The sequence below is a fragment of the Leptodactylus fuscus genome, chromosome 4 (assembly GCF_031893055.1).
Source record: "Leptodactylus fuscus isolate aLepFus1 chromosome 4, aLepFus1.hap2, whole genome shotgun sequence".
Lineage (NCBI taxonomy): Eukaryota > Metazoa > Chordata > Amphibia > Anura > Leptodactylidae > Leptodactylus > Leptodactylus fuscus.
In genome coordinates, this window is record NC_134268.1 from 196,175,373 (window position 1) to 196,199,258 (window position 23,886).

The following is a 23,886-nucleotide window of genomic DNA, read 5'->3' on the forward strand; positions in this document are numbered from 1 at the left end:
GATTTGCAACATATCAGCATCCCAACCATCCTGGATTCAGCGGGAGATTAACAGATTCTGGGTTCTGTCCCGGCTTCAATTCATCTGTGTCCTCTATGGAGACAGAGGAGTTGAATACAATGGTGAAGCAGGAGCCATGCGCTTCCTGCTTCACCATTCTGCCCCTGTGTGCTCCGGGAGCTGTAGGCGTGATACGATGACATCACTCACATCGCGCCTGCAGCTTCCTGATCTTCCATGAGCAGAGACTTCAGACAGATCAGCAGGGGAGCAAAGAGGGGAGAGTATTTTTTTTTTTTTATGTTTAGTAGGTCCCAGGATAATATTGTGGGGGCAGCTGGAGGGTGACATTTAACTGAGGGAAACAGGAGAACATTAAATTGTGGGTGCACCAGGAGAGGGAGTTTATACTGTGGGGACAATTAGAAGGAAACCTTATTAGGTGGGCGCATATCATGTGAAGGTGACTCTAGGGGTATTATACAGTGTGGGAGACCCAGAAAAATGGATGGGAACGGGCAGAGTCTTTCTGCCCTTTGAAAATTGGGAAGAATGTGCAAATGATGTCATGGACAACACTCTGAAGATAGAATGAGATGGTGCCAAGGGGTTGGGGTAGCATCCCAAATATATGCTTAAGAACCACCACGGCACACAAATATAATGCAGTAGGAGATTTATTATATCCAGCAGCAAAGTGGAAGCGCTTAGATGTTCTCCATTTCTGTCCCCCATCGGACCTTGCTTATGGCCTAATATTGAGGACACTAAGGAAGTGAGTCAGTATGCTATACACAAGGCCATGAGCCAAGTCCGGGAGGGGGCATCAAAGCACTATACACTCTGCTGGACATAATATCAGCTAGAGCATTATATTCCTGGATTTGCAATGTGTAATACATTTACTATATATCATAGGGCTTTACCTTATACTATCACTCAACAGCACGAAGCCCCGGATACGCGACAGCTTCCTTAATATTGGGCTCAAATCGGACATATCGGCAATCCTTTTCATCATTCGGACCTACGGTACAGGAATTTATATAAAAGGAAGCCACAGAGCAAGAAAGACGATAGCAGATCAATAGATTAACCGTTTATGCCCTGAAAGGAATTCTATATTCAGTCTCTTTTCTGGTCCTTTCATTACCTGATCCATGCCATGGAAGAGTTCTTGTAGTTCTCCAGCAGGTGTCAATGTCCGACTTGCTCGTATAGCGGCGTAAGAATGGCCAGAATCTGGAATGCCGTTAGACATCTCCTGTGCGCTCATCCTCACCAACACCCGAAGCCGCTCCTCATCATCAAGATGGGAACTAAGGAAAGATGAAGTCAAAGACGGCTCCAGGGTCAGGTGACAAAATGGTCATAAAGAAGAAGAAAACCGAAGGCATACAGGGAACGCTAGGCTCACACTAGGGTCGGATTAAAGGGGTTGTCCCAAGATACATATTAATCATTTATCCATAGCACAGAGGGTGGGATGGTTTATACCACACTAGATCATGAGAACAGGGGTCCAGAGAACCTCCCCAAAATTCACTGAAATAACTAGATTAGAATACCTATTAAATATCTCACTCCATAGGTGCATCATGTCAGGCAGATTCCTGTCCAAGCAGAGCGATGAAAACAGCACCGCCTAGTGGAATAGAAAAACATAACATGATTTACATGAAACAGTCTGCCAATGGAAACAGAAGGACCAATGAGAGAGAATAGTCACTGCGGTATTGCTGTATATGGGGTCACCTGCTCATAAGTGTCCAAGTTCGAGTCATCTGGTATAATGTGCGGAGAGACAGACATCCCTCCTGTTGTCAGCTCCATCTGCTGAGCTTGTTTTCGGTAGTCATATACACCACAGCCCATCCTGCAAGAAACAACTGCATCAGCCATCACAGCAAAGGTACCACAATAATCACCTAAAGGTTATGGGAAGGGATTCATGTACAATGTAGTATGCAGATGTAGCAGAGCCGATATAACCTATATATCACAGAGCTCAGCTTCTCTCCTCTATCATATAACCCTATATATCACAGAGATCAGCTTCTCTCCTCTATCATATAACCCTATATATCACAGAGCTCAGCTTCTCTCCTCTATCATATAACCCTATATATCACAGAGCTCAGCTTCTCTCCTCTATCATATAACCCTATATATCATAGAGCTCAGCTTCTCTCCTCTATCATATAACCCTATATATCACAGAGCTCAGCTTCTCTCCTCTATCATGTCCTCGTGTCTGGGCCACAAGCGTTATCTGAAACGTTCACTTTAACATTTCACGGAAAACCACGGTCAGCCTGGACATAGCCCAACCATCAGGACAGTATATAACAGGTCACTTACTTAGTTATAACCGAACAGAACAGAGGTACGTATGGCCTGAGCTCTTCAGGAAGAGTATTTAGGCTGGAGATTGCCCGGAAATAAACCACTCCGTTTGTTGGCTGGGCACAATACTGGACAGGAACCTCCCCTGCAATACAACACGTGTAATTATTAATCCCACATAGGGGGGCGCCAACTACGAATCATGGCATAGTAACTGTATACTGTAAACCTCCATAGAACTGAACTCTATGGAATACACAGCACCTGCATAGGCCAGTTCCAGGTCAGTATGAGGGATTGTCGGCTCAATGTCAGATACTTTCAGTGCAGGCAGACTAGACGCATCCTGGGGTTTACTTTGTAGGTCCAATAGCTCTAAACCTGTAGAGGAAGAAATATATTTATTAGGATGATCACACAAATACAGGCTTAAAGCACAACTAAACTTTTATACGTTTCTGGCAGCATCTGTGCCTGTGATATATTTTATTGCAAAGATTTTGGCTCTTTGTTTCTGAATTGAGAGCGGTCACTTATTTCTGGGTGTATAGGGTCATGTATAATGCCAGAAAACCAAGGTGCGAGGGGGAGTAATCTCAGCCATTATAAAAGCTAGGGACCTGAATGGAATAAATGTGAATATGAATTATTTATTTTAAGCCTCCTCTGTGTGTATGTGTTTGGGGGTGCTTGGAACACCCCTGTGAGCTTTCACAAATTTATAAGACAAGTCATGTGGCATGCATGATCTCTGCACATCTTGCAGAGTCTCCATCACCATCTATGATCCAGCAATGGTCATCTACAATACTAAGCCCAGGGTATAAGAAATATCTGCGGTGTATTAACCATTAATCCCATTAGGCTCTAGGTTTGCTAGTGACTTGATGTATATGGATCATGTATTAAATGTTACCTTTCTCATATATTTGCTTTTTCTCTTCTTCGGTCAAAGCTTTAACCTTCTGGTTCAGTTTTTCATTTTCTAGTTGCGTTTTCTTCTCATAGTAAGTTTCATCAGGACTCATAGATAACGTCATTGTGTGCAGATTATCCTGCAAAATAGTACAAAGACCCGTCAAGGGCAATGCCTGGTTCTCTTGAAACCTAGTGGCCTAATCTGGGAATAAAGACCTAAATAGACGATTCCTTCACCCACCGAGCTAGACCTTGCTTTGCACTGATGAGAGGTAGTAACCCCAAAAAGCAATTTTTATAAAATTTAGCACTGATAAGAGCATCAAAACATTGAGCTATGGATCAAAGAGAACAATTTCAACTTTTGTAGAGTGTTTGAAGGATAAGTCACTCAATAACCTGGAACCCCATGGCAAAATTGTTTGAAGGATTAGCAGCTTTCCAATGCACAGGCCATGTGACATCACATTCATTGATCATATGGCCTGTTGGCAGCTCAGTCCCATTCAAGTGAATAAGGCTGAGCTGCAATACCAAGCACAGCCGCTATACAAAGTACCAAGTAGTGCTTGTTTTTATGTGAAGACGTTGAACACTGTGGACTCCTCAAACAGATAAGGGGTCAGCAATTGAAATGCCCAGAAAACCAAAAGGAGTCTTAGGTCGACACTTCAACATTTACTTGTGAATACATTGCAGAATCATCATGATAGAGGTGTTTGTTTAAAATCTAATACCAGAGCCTGCTTGAAAAAACAGAGAGTAAAAATTCAATCCAATATTGGGTCCTACTAGCAAAACCCCAAAGTGGCTGCAAATCTAGTCATCTGGTGACATATCTGAACATGTCCTGCCAGGAGTGAAATACATAACTCATATGACTGGCTTAGCAGCAAGACCACAGGGAACATCACACTACCATGTGCCTGCGGCGCTTTACTGCAACTGCCCTATAAAAATGATGCAGCACAGTCAAGAGTCTACTGGCGAAATGTTCCTTAGGCTAAGGCCGCACGGGCCAGAAATGCCGTGTTAAAGTGCGGAGGGAACACATCACAGTTCTTCCTGCAGCACTTTGATCTGAGTTTGATCTGAGTTCACTGAGTTTTCCCTCTGGTGACTTTCTGTTACCATTATATCTACGGAGAAGCCGCCAGCATTTCTGTAGATATAATTGACTTGCTGCAATTTCCAAAACTGCAACGGTTTTGGAAATCGCAGTGTGTCCGTGCTGCAGTTTTTACCGCAAAGTGGGCATGAGATTCGCATAAATCCCATTCCCATCCACTTTGCAAGTACTGAAAAACGCTGCAATTTTTTCCTGCAGCGTTTCTGCTGCAGGCAAATCGCAGCGTTTCCGGCCCAGGGGGCCCCGGCCTTAGGCAAATGGTTAAAAGAATGTATTTATCAAACCATAGGCCCTTTAACCTATAACATGATGCACAGATGTGCCCTTCCTGCCTTTTCTAAGGTTATATCTACCCCTCAAAAAATAAATAAATAAAAAAATGACGTCCATAAGTACCTGGAAATACTGCTTGACCTTTTCTTGAAGGAATGTGGGGTTTTCTTTAAGGCATTCTCTGAATTTTTTTATTTTTTCTCCAATCTTCAACATGTCGGCAGGGTCGCCATCATGATTCCAAGAAGATGCAATGTACTAGTAGATGTGGAAAAACAATGGACAAGATTTAGTGCTGTGTAAACATTTCGGGTTAGGCCACCCCATATAAATATGGCAGGTTCCATGTCATGGGAATAAGTCATATAGAGTCAGACATACCGATGCTAATGTAAGGCCAAAGCTTGTAGACTGATGCTTCATCTGGATCTCCAGCTTGTGGAGAAGAGCGTCAATTCTTTCTTGCTCAAATCCCTTCCTGTAGTGAAAAACAAAAATTCGGAATAAATCCACAATCCTGCATATGTGAAGGGTCGGCATCTGCGTCACAGGCCAGGTAATGCCAAGAGTGTAGGGGCCGACCTAACAAAGGTGGACTTAATGGGATAGATGGTCTTACAATTACAGTTTGATCAAAATGTAAACACCAACAAGCTCATTTTCATGTATCCCTCTATACAGTAGGTATTTCTGGTAATTTTGTTGGTGCAGTTGCAACTTTTTGTCTTTGTAGTTATCCCTTATCCACTGGATAGGAGAGAACTTCATATTATAGGATTACTCCTGTCACGTCATTGTCCCTCTATAATAAATTATCCCGCATCATGAGACCCTTAGTGATCAGACACCTATTATCTACCCTGGGTATAGGTGGTAAAAGGGGTTATCGCTCCATAATAACTTAACTCCAAATCTGACTTCTATTGGAATGGCATAAATAGCAATTCCTTAATGTGAACCTCTCACAGTCACTTACCAGCAGAAGCATAGCAGTAACACAGCAGGCCCCCAAGATTATTGTGTTTTTATATACCTTCTGCCATAGTATCGAATAGTCAGTCCCTCTCTAGGATTGTATGTGTATCTGGACTCTGAACTTTCACACAGCGACATCCTAAAGCCAGTAATAACCCTATAGCAGTATTCTACTTACTCAACAACCTCATGGATGGTTTTACTGATGATTTCCTTCACGGTTTGGACATCGTCCTTATTAATTCCCTGTAATCCAATGCTGAAGTAGGTATCTCTGGTGTAATTGTTAAACCTAGTAGTGACAAAAAGGAACACAATGACTCCTAACCCAAGCAGGTTACAAATCAGATTCATTTTAAAGGAGACAAACCCCATGTAAAAAAAAAAAAAAAGTGGATGCCGGGCGTTCAGCCAATCGCCCCAGGTCCTAGTTCTGGCACCCCCATCTAATTTTGCCTCAGCCAGTGGGGCATTACACGTATAGGATAGTTTTAATACTACATGGCGGCCATCCTGCTGAACGGTTGTCCATGTAATACAAGGATGGCTCGAGTCCTCCAGAGCAGATATAGGTACAGATGGGCGACAGGGGGCAGTCTCCAGGAATTTGCATGGGGTTGAATTTTTGCACTAGGCCCATGAGTCTTTACTTATGCCCATGCTGTCCTAGTGTGTGGGGACTGAAGGGACCATGATCCACTGACTAATGTATTAGATACAGTATTATATCACACAAAGCGTACCATATCTTTTAATTTATCACTAGATCAGCAGATTTTAACCCTTCCCAATATTTGATGCACATCATAATGTCAGGCAGGGGATAGACAGGGCTCAGGAGATGAGCCCCCTCCATATACAGCAAGCTGTACTATAAAATTCCAGTCTCAAACCCTTTAGAACTTGGTTCCGTCTTTTCAGTATATTGTATGGCATATTAAATACTGCGTTAATTAGATGTAATACTATACTGCAGAAAGTAAGTCCTCCTATGGCTACCTGAACCAAAAAATGGATAATGTGCAGAGATGAAAAGGGCTTAATGATAGATTTGCTCTAAAAACTTTAGTATAGTCCAGGACGATATTCACTGTACTGACTATACAAGAAGGAAAAGAAAAACCTACAAAATAGGAAATTCTGAGAAAACATTGACTTACCCAGTATCGGGAGAGAAATCAGTCCCAAGATTGGCTTCTATTAAGGCTTTGTAGAAAGGAGAATTAGGTCCGTCGACCAACAAAGACGACAAAAGACTCAAGGTAAAGGCTTCATAAGAGTCTGTAATACTAGGAACAGAACACATCATAACCATAGGGATAAAACAATCGTAAGTTCTGGCGTTCTGAGGAAGATGGAAAACTGAACGACACAATAAACATCCAGATACATTCATCACATTGAGTAGATTGTGAATTGTAATATACTTCTATACAGTGAGGCCTCATGCACAGTCAGTATGCCCGCTGTGTTTTTCATGCACACAACTGGGTATTTTCATGGTGCAGTGTATGGGGCCGTGAACAACATTCAGGACGTCCTATTTCTGTCTATTTAGCGGACCGTACCCACTGGGTCGTGGAAGTACGGGCGGCACAGGAATGACATCCATGTGCTGTCCATGCCGTTCAATCACAGCCATGTGCCTGTTGTCTAAATGTGAGCAATGACAATTGTTATATGACAGATACTATCAATGTGCAACCTGTTCACACCACTGTCTAGATGATCATTCATAATGGAAGGATCCTGCTATGAAGGAACCCAATAGACCCCATCGAGTCATAACTGGGTCTCTCAGGGTTCGGTTGATTTAACAGAAAGGACGGCACTGCCAAATTATCTCTGCTAATTTACAATGCCAAATCCGATGTAATGGCCATCACAGGGTCTGACCACAGTCTACTGCTTAACAAAGGCTTATGTAATACTATAGTAACACAATAACTATATGGACTAACGGAATAGAACGTGTACAAATTACACTTATCCTAAGACAGCCCTTATGGCATCTCATTCTAAATCCAAAGCCAGACCAGTCCAGGCCCTACTTGGCAGGAATGAAGGCTAGAAGTAAAGAAGAAATTGAAGCCACTCACTCTGATAACAGGAAGCTCACGCTGACCATCGTCTGTTTGGTTGGGTTTGATGCAAATGTGTCCAGTCCACAAGTGATGTGATGTTCTCTCTGCAAAATATAACATTTTCATTTCTTTTTTTTCTCAACTGGACCTGGCACCTTAAAGGGGTTGGCAACTTTCAGACCAATATTGACAAACAAATGTACAATGGAAAGATATACAATTTTCCAATATACTTTGTGTATCAATTCCTCACGGTTTTCTAGATCTCTGCTTGCTGTCATTCATTCTGTTACGTCTAGAGGATAAAACGCTGACCATGGTCATGTGATGTACAGTCCATGGTCATGTGATGAGCACACAGGTGCACAGCTGATTACCAGGCTCATGTCCGATTACTGTGCTGTGACTACAACGAGCGGCACCTGTGTACTCATCACATGACCATGGACCGTGCATCACATGACCATGGACCATACATCACATGATCATGGTCAGAGTTTTATCCTCTAGAAGTAACAGAATGAATGGCAGCAAGCGGAAATCTAGAAAACCGTGAGGAATTGATACACAAAGTATATTGGAAAATTGTATATGTTTTTATTGTATATTTGTTTGTCAATATTGGTCTGAAAGTGGCCAACCCCTTTAAGTTATTAAAAAACCAAGACAAAAAAAAACAAAAAAAAAACAACACAAAAGAGAACGCTGAGCGTGGCCCTTTCCCCACTCTCACATAAAAGTGCATGACAACCTAACGCTCCATTCAAACACCTTACAGCCATAGTCATGTGACTGGGCGAGTCTTAGTCCACCGTTCAACCAATTGGTTGGACCCGCACCAATCTAGGGCTGAGTTGCCACATGTGTCGGAGACTTCAGTTGAAGTGTCAGGCACAGGTCTGTCTAAAATTACCGGACGAGCCAACTTGTTGTCCCGCAATTTCAGTTAACGTATAACAAAACCTTTAGACAACTTTCGATTCTCTAGAGACATTTGAGTCATTAAGAAATTTTTTCATTTTGCTTTATTAACAAATATGGACTCTTTTCTGTGAAATCCTACATAGTTTCACTCTTTTCCTTGCTTGTCTATTGAGAGCTGTCTCCTGCTTTTCATGGTGTACCATGTACGGGCTGTGTGAAGTGAAGACAAAATAAGGGCGGGGGAAGGGCCACGTCAAATGGCTATAGCTCAGGCATTATAAAACATAGAAACTTGCTTTTGGTGTCATATACAGGTAAAATCCTGACTGTGTTTTTAATCAGTGATATCTCTGGAAATCAGACAGGTAGAACTGTATCCTTAGTGTCATATGAAAGATGATGATGAGAATCTCCTCTTTCATCTGACACCATATAATGCCTGAGATATAGCAGGGGACAGTTGTCAATAGAGAAGCAAGGAAAAGAGTGAAAAAAAATGCAGGATTTCACAGAAAGGAGCCAAAACCTGTTATAAAGTATATTACAAAATTTGTAAACATGAAAACTGCCAAAAAAAGAATCTAAAGAAATCTAAAGTTTAGTCCAGGTTTAAAAGAATGGACCCCGTTACAGTCAATGGGGTCCCTCAGGTTTGCTTTGTACTAGAGATGAGCGAGTACTGTTTGGATCAGCCGATCCGAACAGCACGCACCATAGAAATGAATGGATGCACCTGGTACTTCCGCTTTGACGGCGGCCGGCCGCTTAACCACCCGTGTGCCGGCTACGTCCAATCATTTCTATGCGAGCGTGCTGTTCGGATCGGCTGATCCGAACAGTACTCGCTCATCTCTACTTTGTACCCTTCATAGAACAGATGCTTTTTATGTTCTTCAGGTCCTGCAACAGGCAAGAGACACGAAAACAACTACATAGGTGTGAACCTAGCGTGACGTGAACAGCGTATTATTCTTGTAACCGAAGGGTAAAGTAAGAATGAACATACGGCACCACTCCATCTCTGCTGCTGGGGAACCCCGGTATGAGCATCGATGCGCTCAAATTTGCTCAAGGCGTCTTCATGAATTTGTTTTAAGTGCTGCTCCAATGGAAAATTACCATAGGTAAAAAACCTGAAGGATAAAAGCAAACGGAAACTTGTTTTACATATTAGCAGGTGATATGGATACTTCGATAAATGGAGTTGTCCAAGAGGGCCAACAGCGCCATCTCGTTCCATAGGCTGTGACTGGAAATGCAAACTCATTAGATCAGGGCCTGTTGTGCGACCAAAGATCACCATAGAGCTCAATTCTTCCTCTGGGTTGCAAAAAGATTCTATTCACTTACATCAATAAAAGGCGTTGCAGGGAGACACAGCGATTTTTGGTCATAAAGACAGGACCAGTTACCAGGCACAGCCTGTGGACAGAGTTGGCACCATCTGGGAAAGAACAGACATTTTTCCCTTTGTTGTGAACATTATATCCAATGTTCATGGAGGGAAAATAAATAGAGATGAGCGAACACTGTTCGGATCAGCCGATCCGAACAGCACGCTCCCATAGAAATGAATGGAAGCACCTGGCACGTACACTTTGCCGGCGGCCGGCGGCACAGCTGCTTCCATTCATTTCTATGGGAGCATGCTGTTCGGATTGGCTGATCCGAACAGTGTTCGCTCATCTCTAAAAAAAAAAACTCAAAAGGGGTAAATAAGCCACAATGGAGGATCTTAGAGATGCAGTTATGAAGCTGCTAGACTAATATGGTGCACAATGTTGTACCTGGCATTGCTTGGGTGGTAGTGGGTGGCATGGAAGTGCTTCAGCTGACTCCACGTGAGATCGGGAATGTCTAAGGGTTCTCCCCCGGATACGACAGAATAGGTGTGATCTGGAAGAAGCTTATTCTGTAGCTGCTGTGCAAATACTCTCTCATTATCTGTCTAAGGAAAACAACACAGATCTTATTAAAAATGACCAGACAAGCAATCTCTACCATCATCAAGTTAAAGGGATATTCCAGTCACTTAGAGGGGTTGTCCCTGGAGTTCGGGGATCGCCGATGAATGGATCAAAAGGTTTAGACCATGACAAGACCACCAGGTCATGCGATCTGATTGGGATCACTGGTTATGTAATTAATTGGGATCACTGGACAGCCACTGGGACCCCACTGATCATGAGAACAACAGTCCTGTGTACCACTGTATAAATGGAATGGCAGCTCATGTGACATGTGCGTCCACTAATTCACACCTATAGTACTTCCAGAGATAATGGAGCACTGTCCTCATTGGCGTCCCGTAAAGAGAATGAATAGATTGACAGTGCAAATGTTCAACCTGTCACTCCATTCATATGGGGAAAAAAAATGGACCATCTTTCTTGTGATCTGTGATCAGTTATTCTCTATCCTATGGACCCAATTATAAGATGTAACTATATAAAAACATTCAGTGCTGCATATAAAGAGGCAATATACTCCTCAGTACAGGCCGTCATCATTCACATGAGTCCTAGTCCCAGTGAGGCTCGCAATAGAAATTCCTTGTCTCAAGCACAAATATATTGTAAGCTAGGATCTATTTCCTATAAAGTTACATGGGAAACAGTTTTCCCCAAGAATACAACTTCTCACTTATCCACAAGATATGTAATAAGTGTCTGATTGTAAATCTACAGATCAAGAGGTCCCAGTGGTCGGACCCTCAGCGGTCAGACACTTACCATTTATCCTAAGGATAAGTCGCAATCTCCCCAATATCCCTTTAACCTATTCGGTAATGATCACACACCAGAATTTGTAGAAGTTGAAAATTTCTGCTTGAGGAATCCAGAAGCAAAAATGTTTCCACTTGAAGGGTACGTTCACACGGACACATGTGAACACCTCCGCACGGCTAGCTGCAATGGGATGTCGATGCAGTGCACCAGCCGTGGCATTCTGCTCCGGAATAGGCCCGAAGAATGGGCCTAAATGGGAGGGAGCCTTGCGCCGTGGCTGAGTCAGCCGCAGAATCCGTGGCAAGATAGGACAGCTCGTTTATTTTTTCTGCTACTAGCTAGCAGAAAAAAAAAAAAAAAAAAAAAAGAAGCGAGCGGCTCCCATTGACTTTCCAAAAAACTCTGTGTGAACATACCTGAATAAATCTGCAAATTCCACTTTTCCACCTCTAATTCAGAAAGTGGGAGTTAAAAAAACAAAACAAAAAAAACAAAAAAACAGGATAAACTCACAAATGCGCCCTTCATCTCATTAAATACAATGCCCTTGAATATCAGGGGCGAAGAGGGGTCTTTGGGATTTTCATGCTCTAGTCTCCATCCTTCTTGCCTGTAAGGATTGACAAAAGAGATTCAATAGATAGCAATTATTGCTAATAAGAATAATAAATTTTAAAAAATGAATAAAATAAATTTCAGAAATTAATATTCTTATTTCTTACCAGAAGTCCAATTCTCTCAGGCACGGGAAAAACACGGCATCTAAATATACAGAGAGGAGATTCTGGAAGTCCTTGGCATTTTGAGTTGAGAACGGGTACATGGTGTAGTCGCTGGCTGCAGAATACAATGAGGACAAGTCAGTGAATGTACACGGGTCCTGCTGCTAGTCCTATAGAAACACTGGGCAACAGATGTTGAAATGTATGGTGCTGTATATTAGTAGAGATGAGCGAACACTAAAATGTTCGAGGTTCGAAATTCGATTCGAACAGCCGCTCAATGTTCGTGTGTTCGAACGGGTTTCGAACCCCATTATAGTCTATGGGGAACATATACTCGTTAAGGGGGAAACCCAAATCCGTGTCTGGAGGGTCACCAAGTCCACTATGACACCCCAGGAAATGATGCCAACACCTCTGGAATGACACTGGGACAGCAGGGGAAGCATGTCTGGGGGCATCTAACACACCAAAGACCCTCTATTACCCCAACATCACAGCCTAACAACTACACACTTTACACACTCAATACCACATCTCTGACAGTAGGAAAACACCTTGAAACATGTGTATTTGGCACTTGGAGTGAGGAGAGCTTGTCACCAGCAGTGAATTTGGCCCTTGTAGTAAGTTGAGGTTGGCACCAACATTTGTTTTGAAAATCAGGGTGGATTGAGCCTCTAACCAGCAGAGTTTGGGCAAATTCATGGTGGAGGGAGCCTCTAAAAACCCCAGTTTGGACCAATTCATGGTGGAGGGAGCCTCTAACCAGCCCGGTTTGGACCAATTCAAGGTGGAGGGAGCCTCTAAAAAACCCAGTTTGGACCAATTCATGGTGGAGGGAGCCTCTAAAAAACCCAGTTTGGACCAATTCAAGGTGGAGGGAGCCTCTAAACAGCCCAGTTTGGGCAAATTCATGGTGGAGGGAGCCTCTAAAAACCCCAGTTTGGACCAATTCATGGTGGAGGGAGCCTCTAAAAGCCCCAGTTTGGACCAATTCATGGTGGAGGGAGCCTCTAAAAAACCCAGTTTGGACCAATTCATGGTGGAGGGAGCCTCTAAAAGCCCCAGTTTGGACCAATTCATGGTGGAGGGAGCCTCTAAAAAACCCAGTTTGGACCAATTCATGGTGGAGGGAGCCTCTAAAAGCCCCAGTTTGGACCAATTCATGGTGGAGGGAGCCTCTAACCAGCCCAGTTTGGACCAATTCATGGTGGAGGGAGCCTCTAACCAGCCCAGTTTGGGCAAATTCATGGTGGAGGGAGCCTCTAAACAGCCCAGTTTGGGCAAATTCATGGTGGAGGGAGCCTCTAAAAACCCCAGTTTGGACCAATTCATGGTGGAGGGAGCCTCTAAAAAACCCAGTTTGGACCAATTCATGGTGGAGGGAGCCTCTAAAAAACCCAGTTTGGACCAATTCATGGTGGAGGGAGCCTCTAAACAGCCCAGTTTGGGCAAATTCATGGTGGAGGGAGCCTCTAAACAGCCCAGTTTGGGCAAATTCATGGTGGAGGGAGCCTCTAAAAACCCCAGTTTGGACCAATTCATGGTGGAGGGAGCCTCTAAAAGCCCCAGTTTGGACCAATTCATGGTGGAGGGAGCCTCTAAAAAACCCAGTTTGGACCAATTCATGGTGGAGGGAGCCTCTAACCAGCCCAGTTTGGACCAATTCATGGTGGAGGGAGCCTCTAACCAGCCCAGTTTGAGCAAATTCATGGTGGAGGGAGCCTCTAAAAACCCCAGTTTGGACCAATTCATGGTGGAGGGAGCCTCTAAAAAACCCAGTTTGGACCAATTCATGATGGAGGGAGCCTCTAAAAAACCCAGTTTGGACCAATTCATGGTGGAGGAAGCCTCTAACCAGCCCAGTTTGGACCAATTCATGGTGGAGGGAGCCTCTAACCAGACCAGTTTGGGCAAATTCATGGTGGAGGGAGCCTCTAAACAGCCCAGTTTGGGCAAATTCATGGTGGAGGGAGCCTCTAAACAGCCCAGTTTGGGCAAATTCATGGTGGAGGGAGCCTCTAAAAAACCCAGTTTGGGCAAATTCATGGTGGAGGGAGCCTCTAACCAGCCCAGTTTGGACCAATTCATGGTGGAGGGAGCCTCTAAACAGCCAAGTTTTGGGAAATTCATGGTGGAGGGAGCCTCTAAAAAACCCAGTTTGGACCAATTCATGGTGGAGGGAGCCTCTAACCAGCAGAGTTGTGGGAAAGCAGGGTGGAGGGAACCTCTAACCAGCAGAGTTGTGGGAAAGCAGGGTGGAGGGAGCCTCTAACCAGCAGAGTTGGTGGAAATCAGGGTGGAGGGAGCCTCTAACCATCAGAGTTGGGGGAAATCAGGGTGGAGGGAGCCTAGTATTAGCAGAATTGTGCAACGCTTATGGTGGATGAGTATGAGGATGCGGAGGAATTGGAGAGGTTGAGTACAGAAATGGAGTTTCATGTTGGGGTGCTTTACACAGGTGGGCACAAAAATGAAGGCTCTATCCAGTGGTGGTTCATTTTTATCAAAGTGAGCCGGTCGGCACTCTCAGCTGACAGACGGGTGCGCTTGTCAGTGATGATGCCACCGGCTGCACTGAACACCCTCTCAGATAGGACGCTGGCGGCAGGACAGGACAGCACCTCCAAGGCATATAGGGCAAGTTCAAGCCACAGGTCCAACTTCGACACCCAATACGTGTAGGGCGCAGAGGGGTCGGAGAGGACAGGGCTGTGGTCGGAAAGGTATTCCCGCAACATGCGCCTATACTTCTCACGCCTGGTGACACTAGGACCCTCCGTGGCGGCACTTTGGTGAGGGGGTGCCATCAAGGTGTCCCAGACCTTAGACAGTGTGCCCCTCGTTTGTGTGGACCGGTGAGAACTTGGTCGCCTACTGGAGGAACTGCCCTCCCTGCCGCCAACGTCACATGCTGGAAACATCTCCATCATATTCTGCACCAATTGCCTGTGGCAAGCATTGTTGCGATTGGCCCTCCCCTCTACCGGAATAAAAGACAAGATGTTGTTTTTATACCAGGGGTCAAGGATAGCAAAGATCCAGTACTGGTTGTCCTCCATGATTTTGACAATACGCTTGTCGGTTGTAAAGCACCCCAACATGAACTCAGCCATGTCTGCCACAGTGTTAGTTGGCATGACTCCTCTGGCCCCACCGGAAAGTTCAATCTCCATTTCCTCCTCATCCTCCATGTCTACCCATCCGCGCTGCAACAATGGGACGATTCGAAGTTGCCCGGAAGCCTCCTGTATCACCATCACATCATCGGACAACTCTTCTTCCTCCTCCTCCTCCTTCTCCATTAAACGCAGTGAAGCGGACAGATGTGTGGACCTACTCTCCAGCTGTGACGGATCGGATGCTATCCCTAACTCCTCTGTGTGATCTGAGTTATCCCTGATGTCAATCAGGGATTCTCTCAGAACACACAAGAGCGGGATTGTAAGGCTCATCATCGCATCCTCAGAGCTCACCCTCCTTGTGGACTCCTCAAACACCCGTAGGATGTCACAAAGGTCTCTCATCCATGGCCACTCATGGATGTGAAACTGAGGCAGCTGACTTTGTGGCACCCTAGGGTTTTGTAGCTGGTATTCCATCAAAGGTCTCTGCTGCTCAACCACTCTATTCAACATCTGAAACGTTGAGTTCCAGCGTGTGGGGACGTCGCACAAAAGCCGGTGTTGTGGCACATGCAGGCGTTGCTGGAGAGATTTTAAGCTAGCAGCGGCTACTGTCGACTTGCGAAAGTGGGCGCACATGCGCCGCACTTTCACCAGTAGCTCTGGAACATTGGGGTAGCTCTTTAGGAAACGTTGCACCACTAGGTTGAAGACGTGGGCCAGGCATGGAACATGTTGGAGTCCGGCAAGCTCCAGAGCTGCTACCAGGTTCCGGCCGTTATCACAAACGACCATGCCTGGGCCCAGGTGCAGCGGCTCAAACCATATTGCCGTCTCATCGAGGAGGGCATCCCTCACCTCGGAGGCAGTGTGCTGTCTGTCCCCCAAGCTGATCAGCTTCAGCACAGCCTGCTGACGTCTACCAACGCCAGTGCTGCAACGTTTCCAACTCGTAGCTGGGGTCAATCTAACAGCAGAGGAGGAGGCGGTGGCGGAGGAGGCGGTGGCGGAGGAGGAGGAGGGGGGTGTTCTTCTCGTGTCCCTGCCAGGAATGTTAGGCGGGGAGACGAGGTACACCGGGCCAGTTTGGGAAGCAGTCCCAGCCTCAACTACATTCACCCAGTGTGCCGTCAGTGAAATGTAGCGTCCCTGTCCGCATGCACTTGTCCACGCGTCGGTGGTCAAGTGGACCTTTGTGCAAAGCGCGGAACTAAGGGCCCGCCTGATGTTGAGTGACACGTGCTGGTGCAAGGCGGGGACGGCACACCGGGAGAAGTAGTGACGGCTAGGGACGGCATAGCGAGGTGCCGCAGTTGCCATCAGGTCCAGGAAGGCGGGAGTTTCAACAAGCCGGAACGCCAACATCTCCTGGGCCAGCAGTTTAGCGATGTTGGCGTTCAAGGCTTGCGCGTGTGGGTGGTTAGCAGTGTATTTCTGCCGCCGCTCCAATGTCTGAGAGATGGTGGGTTGTTGTAAAGAAGCGCCTGATGGTGCCTTTGATGGTGCAGGAGAAGGAGATAAGACAGGAACAGGGGAGGATGAGGGAGAAGTCAACAAAGTGGCGGAGGCAGATGAAGTGGTGTCCTGGCTCGTCCTCTGGAGTGCATCGCCAGCACAGTCAGCAGTGGCGTGAACGGCAGGCGGCCTTTGTCCTGCCGTTGCTGCCTGCCACTGATTCCAGTGCTTGGATTCCAAATGACGGCGCATTGAAGTGGTGGACAGGTTGCTCTTCTCAGAGCCCCTAATCAATTTCGAGAGGCAAATTGTGCAGACAACACTATATCTGTCCTCGGCGCATTCCTTGAAAAAACTCCACACCTTCGAGAAACGTGCCCTCGAGGTGGGAGTTTTTCGGGGCTGGGTACGAACTGGAACATCTTGGGAGATTCCGGGTGTGGCCTGGCTTCGCCTAAGCTGCTGACCTCTGCCTCTGGCTACCCTTTTTGGTGCTGCACCTGCCTCAACATCCACACTACTTTCCCCGCTTGACATCCCCCCTGTCCAGGTCGGGTCAGTGTCCTCATCATCCACCACTTCCTCTTCCAACTCCTGTCTCATCTCCTCCTCCCGCACAATGCGCCGGTCAACTGGATGCCCTGACGGCAACTGCGTCACATCATCGTCGATGAGGGTGGGTTGCTGGTCATCCACCACCAAATCGAACGGAGATGGAGGAGACTCTAGTGTTTGAGCATCTGGACACAGATGCTCCTCTGTTAGGTTCGTGGAATAGTGACGTGGAGGGGCAGGTTGAGGGACAATGAAAGGAGCGGAGAACAGCTCTGGGGAGCAGGGACAGTTGGGGTTATTGTTCTGTGAAGCTTGGGAATTTTGGGAGGAAGGAGGACAAGACTGTTGGGTAATAGGAGGAGAGGAGGCAGAGTCTGACTGGCTGCTGGACAATGTGCTGTAAGCGTTCTCTGACAGCAATTGCAAGACCTGTTCCTGGTTCTCGGGCCTACTAAGGTTTGTACCCTGCAGTTTAGTTAATGTGGCAAGCAACCCTGGCACTGTGGAGTGGCGCAATGCTTGCTGCCCCACAGGAGTAGGCACGGGACGCCCTGTGGCTTCACTGCTACCTTGCTCCCCAGAACCATTCCCCCGACCTCGCCCACGGCCTCGTCCACGTCCCTTTCCGGGAGCCTTGCGCATTTTGAATTCCCAGTTAGAAACTGGCACTATATACCAGTAGCAAAAATTGTGGGTGCACGTAACCCCAATATATTCTTTGAATTACCAGTCAGAAACTGGCACTATATGGCAGTAGCAAGAAATGAGGGTATTTGTAACCCCAATATATTCTTTGAATTCCCAGTCAGACAATGGCACTATATACCAGTAGCAAAAATTGTGGGTGCACGTAACCCCAATATATTCTTTGAATAACCAGTCAGAAACTGGCACTATATGGCAGTAGCAAGAAATGAGGGTATTTGTAACCCCAATATATTCTTTGAATTCCCAGTCAGACAATGGCACTATATGGCAGTAGCAAAAATAGTGGGTGTATATAGCCCCAATTCTATTGCTAGGGGACTTGCAGTGTATTTCTGGGGTGAAGGTGGGGGGGGCACACCGTTGGAACGGGTATCGGGGGTATATATCGGGTATACGGGAATACACTGTCAGTGTGTTCCATTCAGGATCCTGGGAAAGCTGGGTTGCGGCGATTGAGCCCGTCAGTGCCACGTTACACTGACAAGCTTCTCCCTGGAATTTAGCTCTTATAAGAGCTGTTGGTTGTCTTCTCCTTCCTATCCTAGCCTGTCCCTGCCTACCCAGAATCTAAGCCCTAGCTAGCTGGACGGAAACCTCCGTCCCCGGTGAATTGCAAGCTCAGAATGACGCGAACCTGGGCGTCGCTGTTCTTTTAAATTAGAGGTCACATGTTTTCGGCAGCCAATGGGTTTTGCCTACTTTTTTCAACGTCACCGGTGTCGTAGTTCCTGTCCCACCTACCCTGCGCTGTTATTGGAGCAAAAAAGGCGCCAGGGAAGGTGGGAGGGGAATCGAGTAATGGCGCACTTTACCACGCGGTGTTCGATTCGATTCGAACATGCCGAACAGCCTAATATCCGATCGAACATGAGTTCGATAGAACACTGTTCGCTCATCTCTATATATTAGGTTTCCTGGAAGCAATACACTGCCCAATAAGGAATAAAGGAGAGGATTTGAATTGGCATTTGTCTTATTACCTCTGTACATTAACTCCTTATGTATCTCCTTTCCTCTCTAGGCATTTGCAGTCCCGATGTATACACAGTATAGCAATAGTTACCTTTATATATATAGGGCTCCCAATCTACATTTTTCCCTATCACTATGTCTTTGGATTATGGGAGGAAATTCACGCAAACACAGGGAGAACATACAAACTCCTTGCAGATGTGTCCTTAGCAGGATTCGAACCCAGGACTCCAGCGCTGTAGTGCCAACCACTGAGCCACCGTGTTGCCCCTTGTTATAGTAAATCTGTAGGACCGAGTTGTACCCAACCTTGACCTCCTTGGTAGCCGCACTGCTCTGCTGACTTTCTTAGAGAGCAGAAAGATCAAAGTGGATCATCTCTTGTACAATAAAGGGAAGTGCGCCAAAGATGTAACAACTGCTCTCACTGTGAATCAGGCGACATGCACTGCAAACAGGGGAGAGGTCACAGGTCTCACATGTGTGCCATGTCCCTCTCCCACATCTGATCAGCAGGGGTCCCAGATGTCGCCCCCCACTGATCTCTAATTGATGACCTATCCTAGCCCATATAGCACCATACACTGAGCTGGTGACAATGTGAAGTCTTCTTACCTGTGAACGCATTCATAAATGTAGATAAGGATCGATTTAACATCTTGAAGAAAGGGTCTCTACAAGGATACTTCTGGGAGCCACACAGAACCGTATGTTCCAGTATGTGAGGGACTCCGGTGCTGTCCAGAGGGGTCGTCCTGAACTGTACACTAAAAGACAAGGAGGCTTTTTGTTGTTTCTGGAGCAAGTGGAGAGTTCCCAAAGTAATTGGTTTAGGGTTAGTTGTGAAGCACCGATGCTTATTGGGTTACAGGGATTGTAGGGATTAGAAATGCCACGGCTGCTTTCATTCATAGACAGCGCCACACTTATTGCAGCTGGAGATAACACACTACCTATAGACAGGCGCGGCACTATTTATAGAAGGGAGCAGCCATGTTTTTCTAGCCCTAGACAACCCCTTTCACATAAAGATGTTATCTCTGCCTATCTGAAGACACTGGTGGCAGCATATCAGTCTGTGACAGGCGACCCCAGACAACAAGCAGGAGGACACTAAAGATTACATTGCCTTGCGTGAGGTTGGACTTCAGAGACAACAGCTGAGACAGTCAGAAAAAATCCTGAGAAGGTTTATTGTAGTTTATGCAGAGACTTGGATACAGATGTGAACAGAGTCTAAAAGTGCTCAGTGTGGACTGTGAAGTTCAAGGTGTATAAAAGGGATTCATGCACATAAAATACACCGTACATGTATATAGTGAGTGGTAGGGTCCCTGCATCTCTATGGGATACCTGAATAAGTTATTGGAGTCTTCCCTTGCAATGTGTAAATGCTTTGCCCCGATGCCTTCATGGTCGAGCTTTACTGACGTTAAAAACAAATCAGGAACCGGAGTCACCTGGAGTGAAACAAAATTATAATAAAAAATAAATGGAAAATATTGATATTTTTTGATAGAAAAAAATCAATTTATTTTTTTGTATTTTGAAGACAATAAATGGTTACACCCCCCCCCACACACACACACACACACATCTGCTCCCAAGCAGCGCCCCCTACGTGCTGTTCAATGTTGCTCCCATAGATCCATATAGGTGACTTGGAGCTATGGGAGTGCTATCAGGGATTCTCGCCATACAGCTCTGGGGCCCATGGATGTTTCATAAAGCAACACTATTAGAGATGAGCGAACACTGTTCGGATCAGCTGATCCGAACAGCACGCTCCCATAGAAATGAATGGAAGCACCTGTGACACTGACTTTGCCGGCGGCCGGCGTCACAGGTGCTTCCATTCATTTCTATGGGAGCATGCTGTTCGGATCAGCTGATCCGAACAGTGTTCGCTCATCTCTAAACACTATGTCTTACCTCCTTCACTGTGAATCCATGGATGGTTTCGCCTGGCTTATATTGTAACGCTCTCTCACTTGCTGAACTTGCCTGCCATCTCCACGAATTCTTAATAAGGGCACTAAAGAAAAGGAATTGTGCAGAATATATGTCATTTATATTATATGTATGGGTATAAGTTATAATACACTTGTCATGTAGCGGCCACTTCAGGGAAAATCAGCAGCTGAAGGCAACGTCTCTTCTCTGAGCTTCTACCACCATTACTAAGGTGAGATTCACACGACCAAGTTTTACCTGTGAAAGTCGGTCCGTGTGTTTGCCGCAACACTATACTGCTAGGAGTCTGGCCCCCAGTGTGATGTTCAGGCCGGTAAAGCCAGTGGACACACGGACTGAGTTTCAAGGATGAAACTTGATCATGTGAACCAAGTCTTCAGCTAGAGTCCCATCTGTGCTGGATTCTCCATCATTCTGAGGTTTGCCGGTAAAACAGCTTTTACCGGCAAACCCCATTAACCGGTTGTTATACTGAAATTGGCAAAGTCCCCTGATTTCTGGCGGTTTCTGCAGCAGAGACTCCAGTGCAGATGTGAACTTAGGCTAGGTGCAGTGCACCGGCATTCAGTCACGGCATCCCACTTCTGATTAGGCCTAAACAGGAGCGTGTCTCAAACTGCGAAATCCGAGGCGAGATAGGTCATCTCACTTCTTTTTTACTGCTACTAGCTAGCGGAAAACAAAAGCAAGGAGCTCCCATTGTAGTCAATGGAAGCCATGTTTGCAGGCGGATTCCGTGTCAAAATTTGCCTGCAAAAAAATTCAGTGTGAACATACCCTAACATTGTAATGTCAAATAATAATATCAAATAATCGGAGTGAGGGCAAGAACTTATAATCTATGAGGAGGTGGGGGGGAGGGACACAAGAGGTCAGAGGGTATGTTTGGTACAATGGTCCGGCTATCTTGTAATAAAACAGGTAAAATCCATTAAAGAAAATTTCACTGATTTCAACAGGATTAGTTCAGCCGTTCAATGGTGTCATCAAATCAGACACAAAGGAAGTATTTTGGTGAGGATACCGCAGGGTGATAGAATTTTGGCGCCGTTGACAGATTTATGGTGGATATGAAGAATCCATTATATACAAATTATTTTAGCATTAACGTCTACAGCTTTAGGACGGGTTCACACCTGCGCCCGCTCTCCGCTTTATCCAATCTGGCAAGTTTACGGCTTCTGCCCCGAGAAACTGGACAAGGGATGGAAACCCGGAGGGCAGTTTGCAAATCCATTCAATGAAAGGATTTGCATAGTGACCGCCATGAGGGTCTTCTGCCTCTTCCTGCTCCCCATTCATTTTAATGGGGATTCCAAGGTAGAGTCCACCTCAGTACAGGTCATGGTGTCTTATCACATAGATGGCACCACCAGATCTATTCCTACATATTTCACATCCACTTTACAGCAGATCTCACTGACCCTCTTGAGCTCCGTACACACTGGCACCATGGCTGAAAACTAAATTAACGTTTTCTTGTTTTATAAAAAAAAAACAAAAAAAAACAACGCAATGGAAACGCACTGTGAGTAAGCAGAATAGCAGATTTCCCATCAGTACTAGAGTACGTGTGTACAAAGCCTAATGGTGACAGAGAAGACTTTACAACTACAAGTCCCAGCAATAGCAGCCACTGACAGGGGAAGGATGGTCATGTACTTGCAGTGCCACAGCCGGACAGCACATGTCACCGCCACAAGGACTGACACAAGTTACACATGACATGTCAGAGATGGCAGCGATAACGCACACACTGTCCAGCACCATACACACTGCACAGATAGCTCACCGGCCCCGCAGCAGCCCGGCTCTGCACTGCCCGATCATGTCCCCGCCAGCACCGGCACTGCCCGGCCTCACGGAATACGGCAGAGGTTGTACTGGAGAGGTTTAAAGAAGGTCACGTGACCGGGCAGGAAGGGGAGGGGCTAGAATGAAGGAGCTAGGAGTGGGTCTGACGTCACGGTCACGTGGTTATGTGTGTGTGTAATATACAGCAATCTATAGAGCAGAGCTGTGTGTGTGTCTATTATGTAGCAGAGCGGAGTGTGTAATCTAAATAGAACTGTCTATTGTCTGCCCATTCTTATTCATTTCTCATGTGCTCCCACACAGTATAATCCTCCTACAGTCACCCGTAAATTATGTCCAGGGCCGCCGATAGGCCAGTATTACTGGTACTGGCGTCAGGGGCCCGCAAAATTGAAAAATGGAGGGGGCCCGGTTTTGGCCCGCCACCGTGTGCCGGCCCCCTTGCACCCGCAGCAGTCATTCAGGGCCGGCATCAGCGCAGGGCATAGTCGGGCAAGTGCCGGGGTCCACAGAGCCTCTGGGGGCCCCCCGGCACTTGCCCGCCCCAGCACTTGCCGGTCCCGATTTCAGCTCATCGGCGTCCGATTAAAGCAGGAGCTGTGACAGCTCAGCTCCTGCTTTAAACGCTGCTGCCCGGCTCAGCGTGTGTAGGCGCGATGATGTCATCACATCGCGCCTACAATTATGTCAGTGGAGTGAGCAGAGAGAGGAGCGGCGGGGGAGCGATGGAAGAGGTAAGTGTAAGTGTTTGTTTTGTGTGTAACATTAAGATGGAACATAATGAAGGGGCCCATGAAACTGGGGGGCAAATGAAGGGGAGGGGGGGGAACAGCATGACACTGTGGAAGATGAAGGGGGTGGGGAGAGAATGGCATGACACTGGGGCAGATGAAAGGGGGTGGGGAGAGAACGGCATGACACTGGGGCAGATGAAGAGGGTGGGGAGAGAACGGCATGACACTGGGGCAGATGAAGGGGGTGGGGAGAGAATGGCATGACACTGGGGCAGATGAAGGGGGTGGGGAGAGAACGGCATGACACTGGGGCAGATGAAAGGGGGTGGGGAGAGAACGGCATGACACTGGGGCAGATGAAAGGGGGTGGGGAGAGAACGGCATGACACTGGGGCAGATGAAGGGGGTGGGGAGAGAACGGCATGACACTGGGGCAGATGAAGAG

The 23,886-nt window shown here is 46.3% G+C and overlaps 1 protein-coding gene across 2 annotated transcripts in view; it reads right to left on the reverse strand.

The window, feature by feature from the left end:
• PITRM1 (pitrilysin metallopeptidase 1) overlaps nt 1-22,767 on the reverse strand; it is a 30,819-nt gene extending 8,052 nt beyond the window's left edge. For both annotated transcript variants that reach the window (XM_075271557.1, XM_075271558.1), the window contains exons 1-20: nt 22,685-22,767; nt 20,851-20,953; nt 20,272-20,378; nt 19,534-19,685; nt 12,101-12,215; nt 11,892-11,988; nt 10,437-10,597; nt 9,656-9,782; nt 7,741-7,829; nt 6,802-6,930; nt 5,820-5,933; nt 5,048-5,144; nt 4,790-4,924; nt 3,263-3,401; nt 2,611-2,727; nt 2,362-2,491; nt 1,756-1,876; nt 1,569-1,645; nt 1,154-1,319; nt 927-1,027 (exon numbers count right to left, since the gene is read on the reverse strand). In XM_075271557.1, the coding sequence (XP_075127658.1) occupies nt 927-1,027; nt 1,154-1,319; nt 1,569-1,645; nt 1,756-1,876; nt 2,362-2,491; nt 2,611-2,727; nt 3,263-3,401; nt 4,790-4,924; nt 5,048-5,144; nt 5,820-5,933; nt 6,802-6,930; nt 7,741-7,829; nt 9,656-9,782; nt 10,437-10,597; nt 11,892-11,988; nt 12,101-12,215; nt 19,534-19,685; nt 20,272-20,378; nt 20,851-20,953; nt 22,685-22,722 (2,315 nt within the window). In that variant the 5' untranslated portion in view covers nt 22,723-22,767. The remainder of the gene's footprint in view (nt 1-926; nt 1,028-1,153; nt 1,320-1,568; nt 1,646-1,755; nt 1,877-2,361; nt 2,492-2,610; nt 2,728-3,262; nt 3,402-4,789; nt 4,925-5,047; nt 5,145-5,819; nt 5,934-6,801; nt 6,931-7,740; nt 7,830-9,655; nt 9,783-10,436; nt 10,598-11,891; nt 11,989-12,100; nt 12,216-19,533; nt 19,686-20,271; nt 20,379-20,850; nt 20,954-22,684) is intronic.
• Between the last annotated feature and the right edge of the window lie 1,119 nt (nt 22,768-23,886).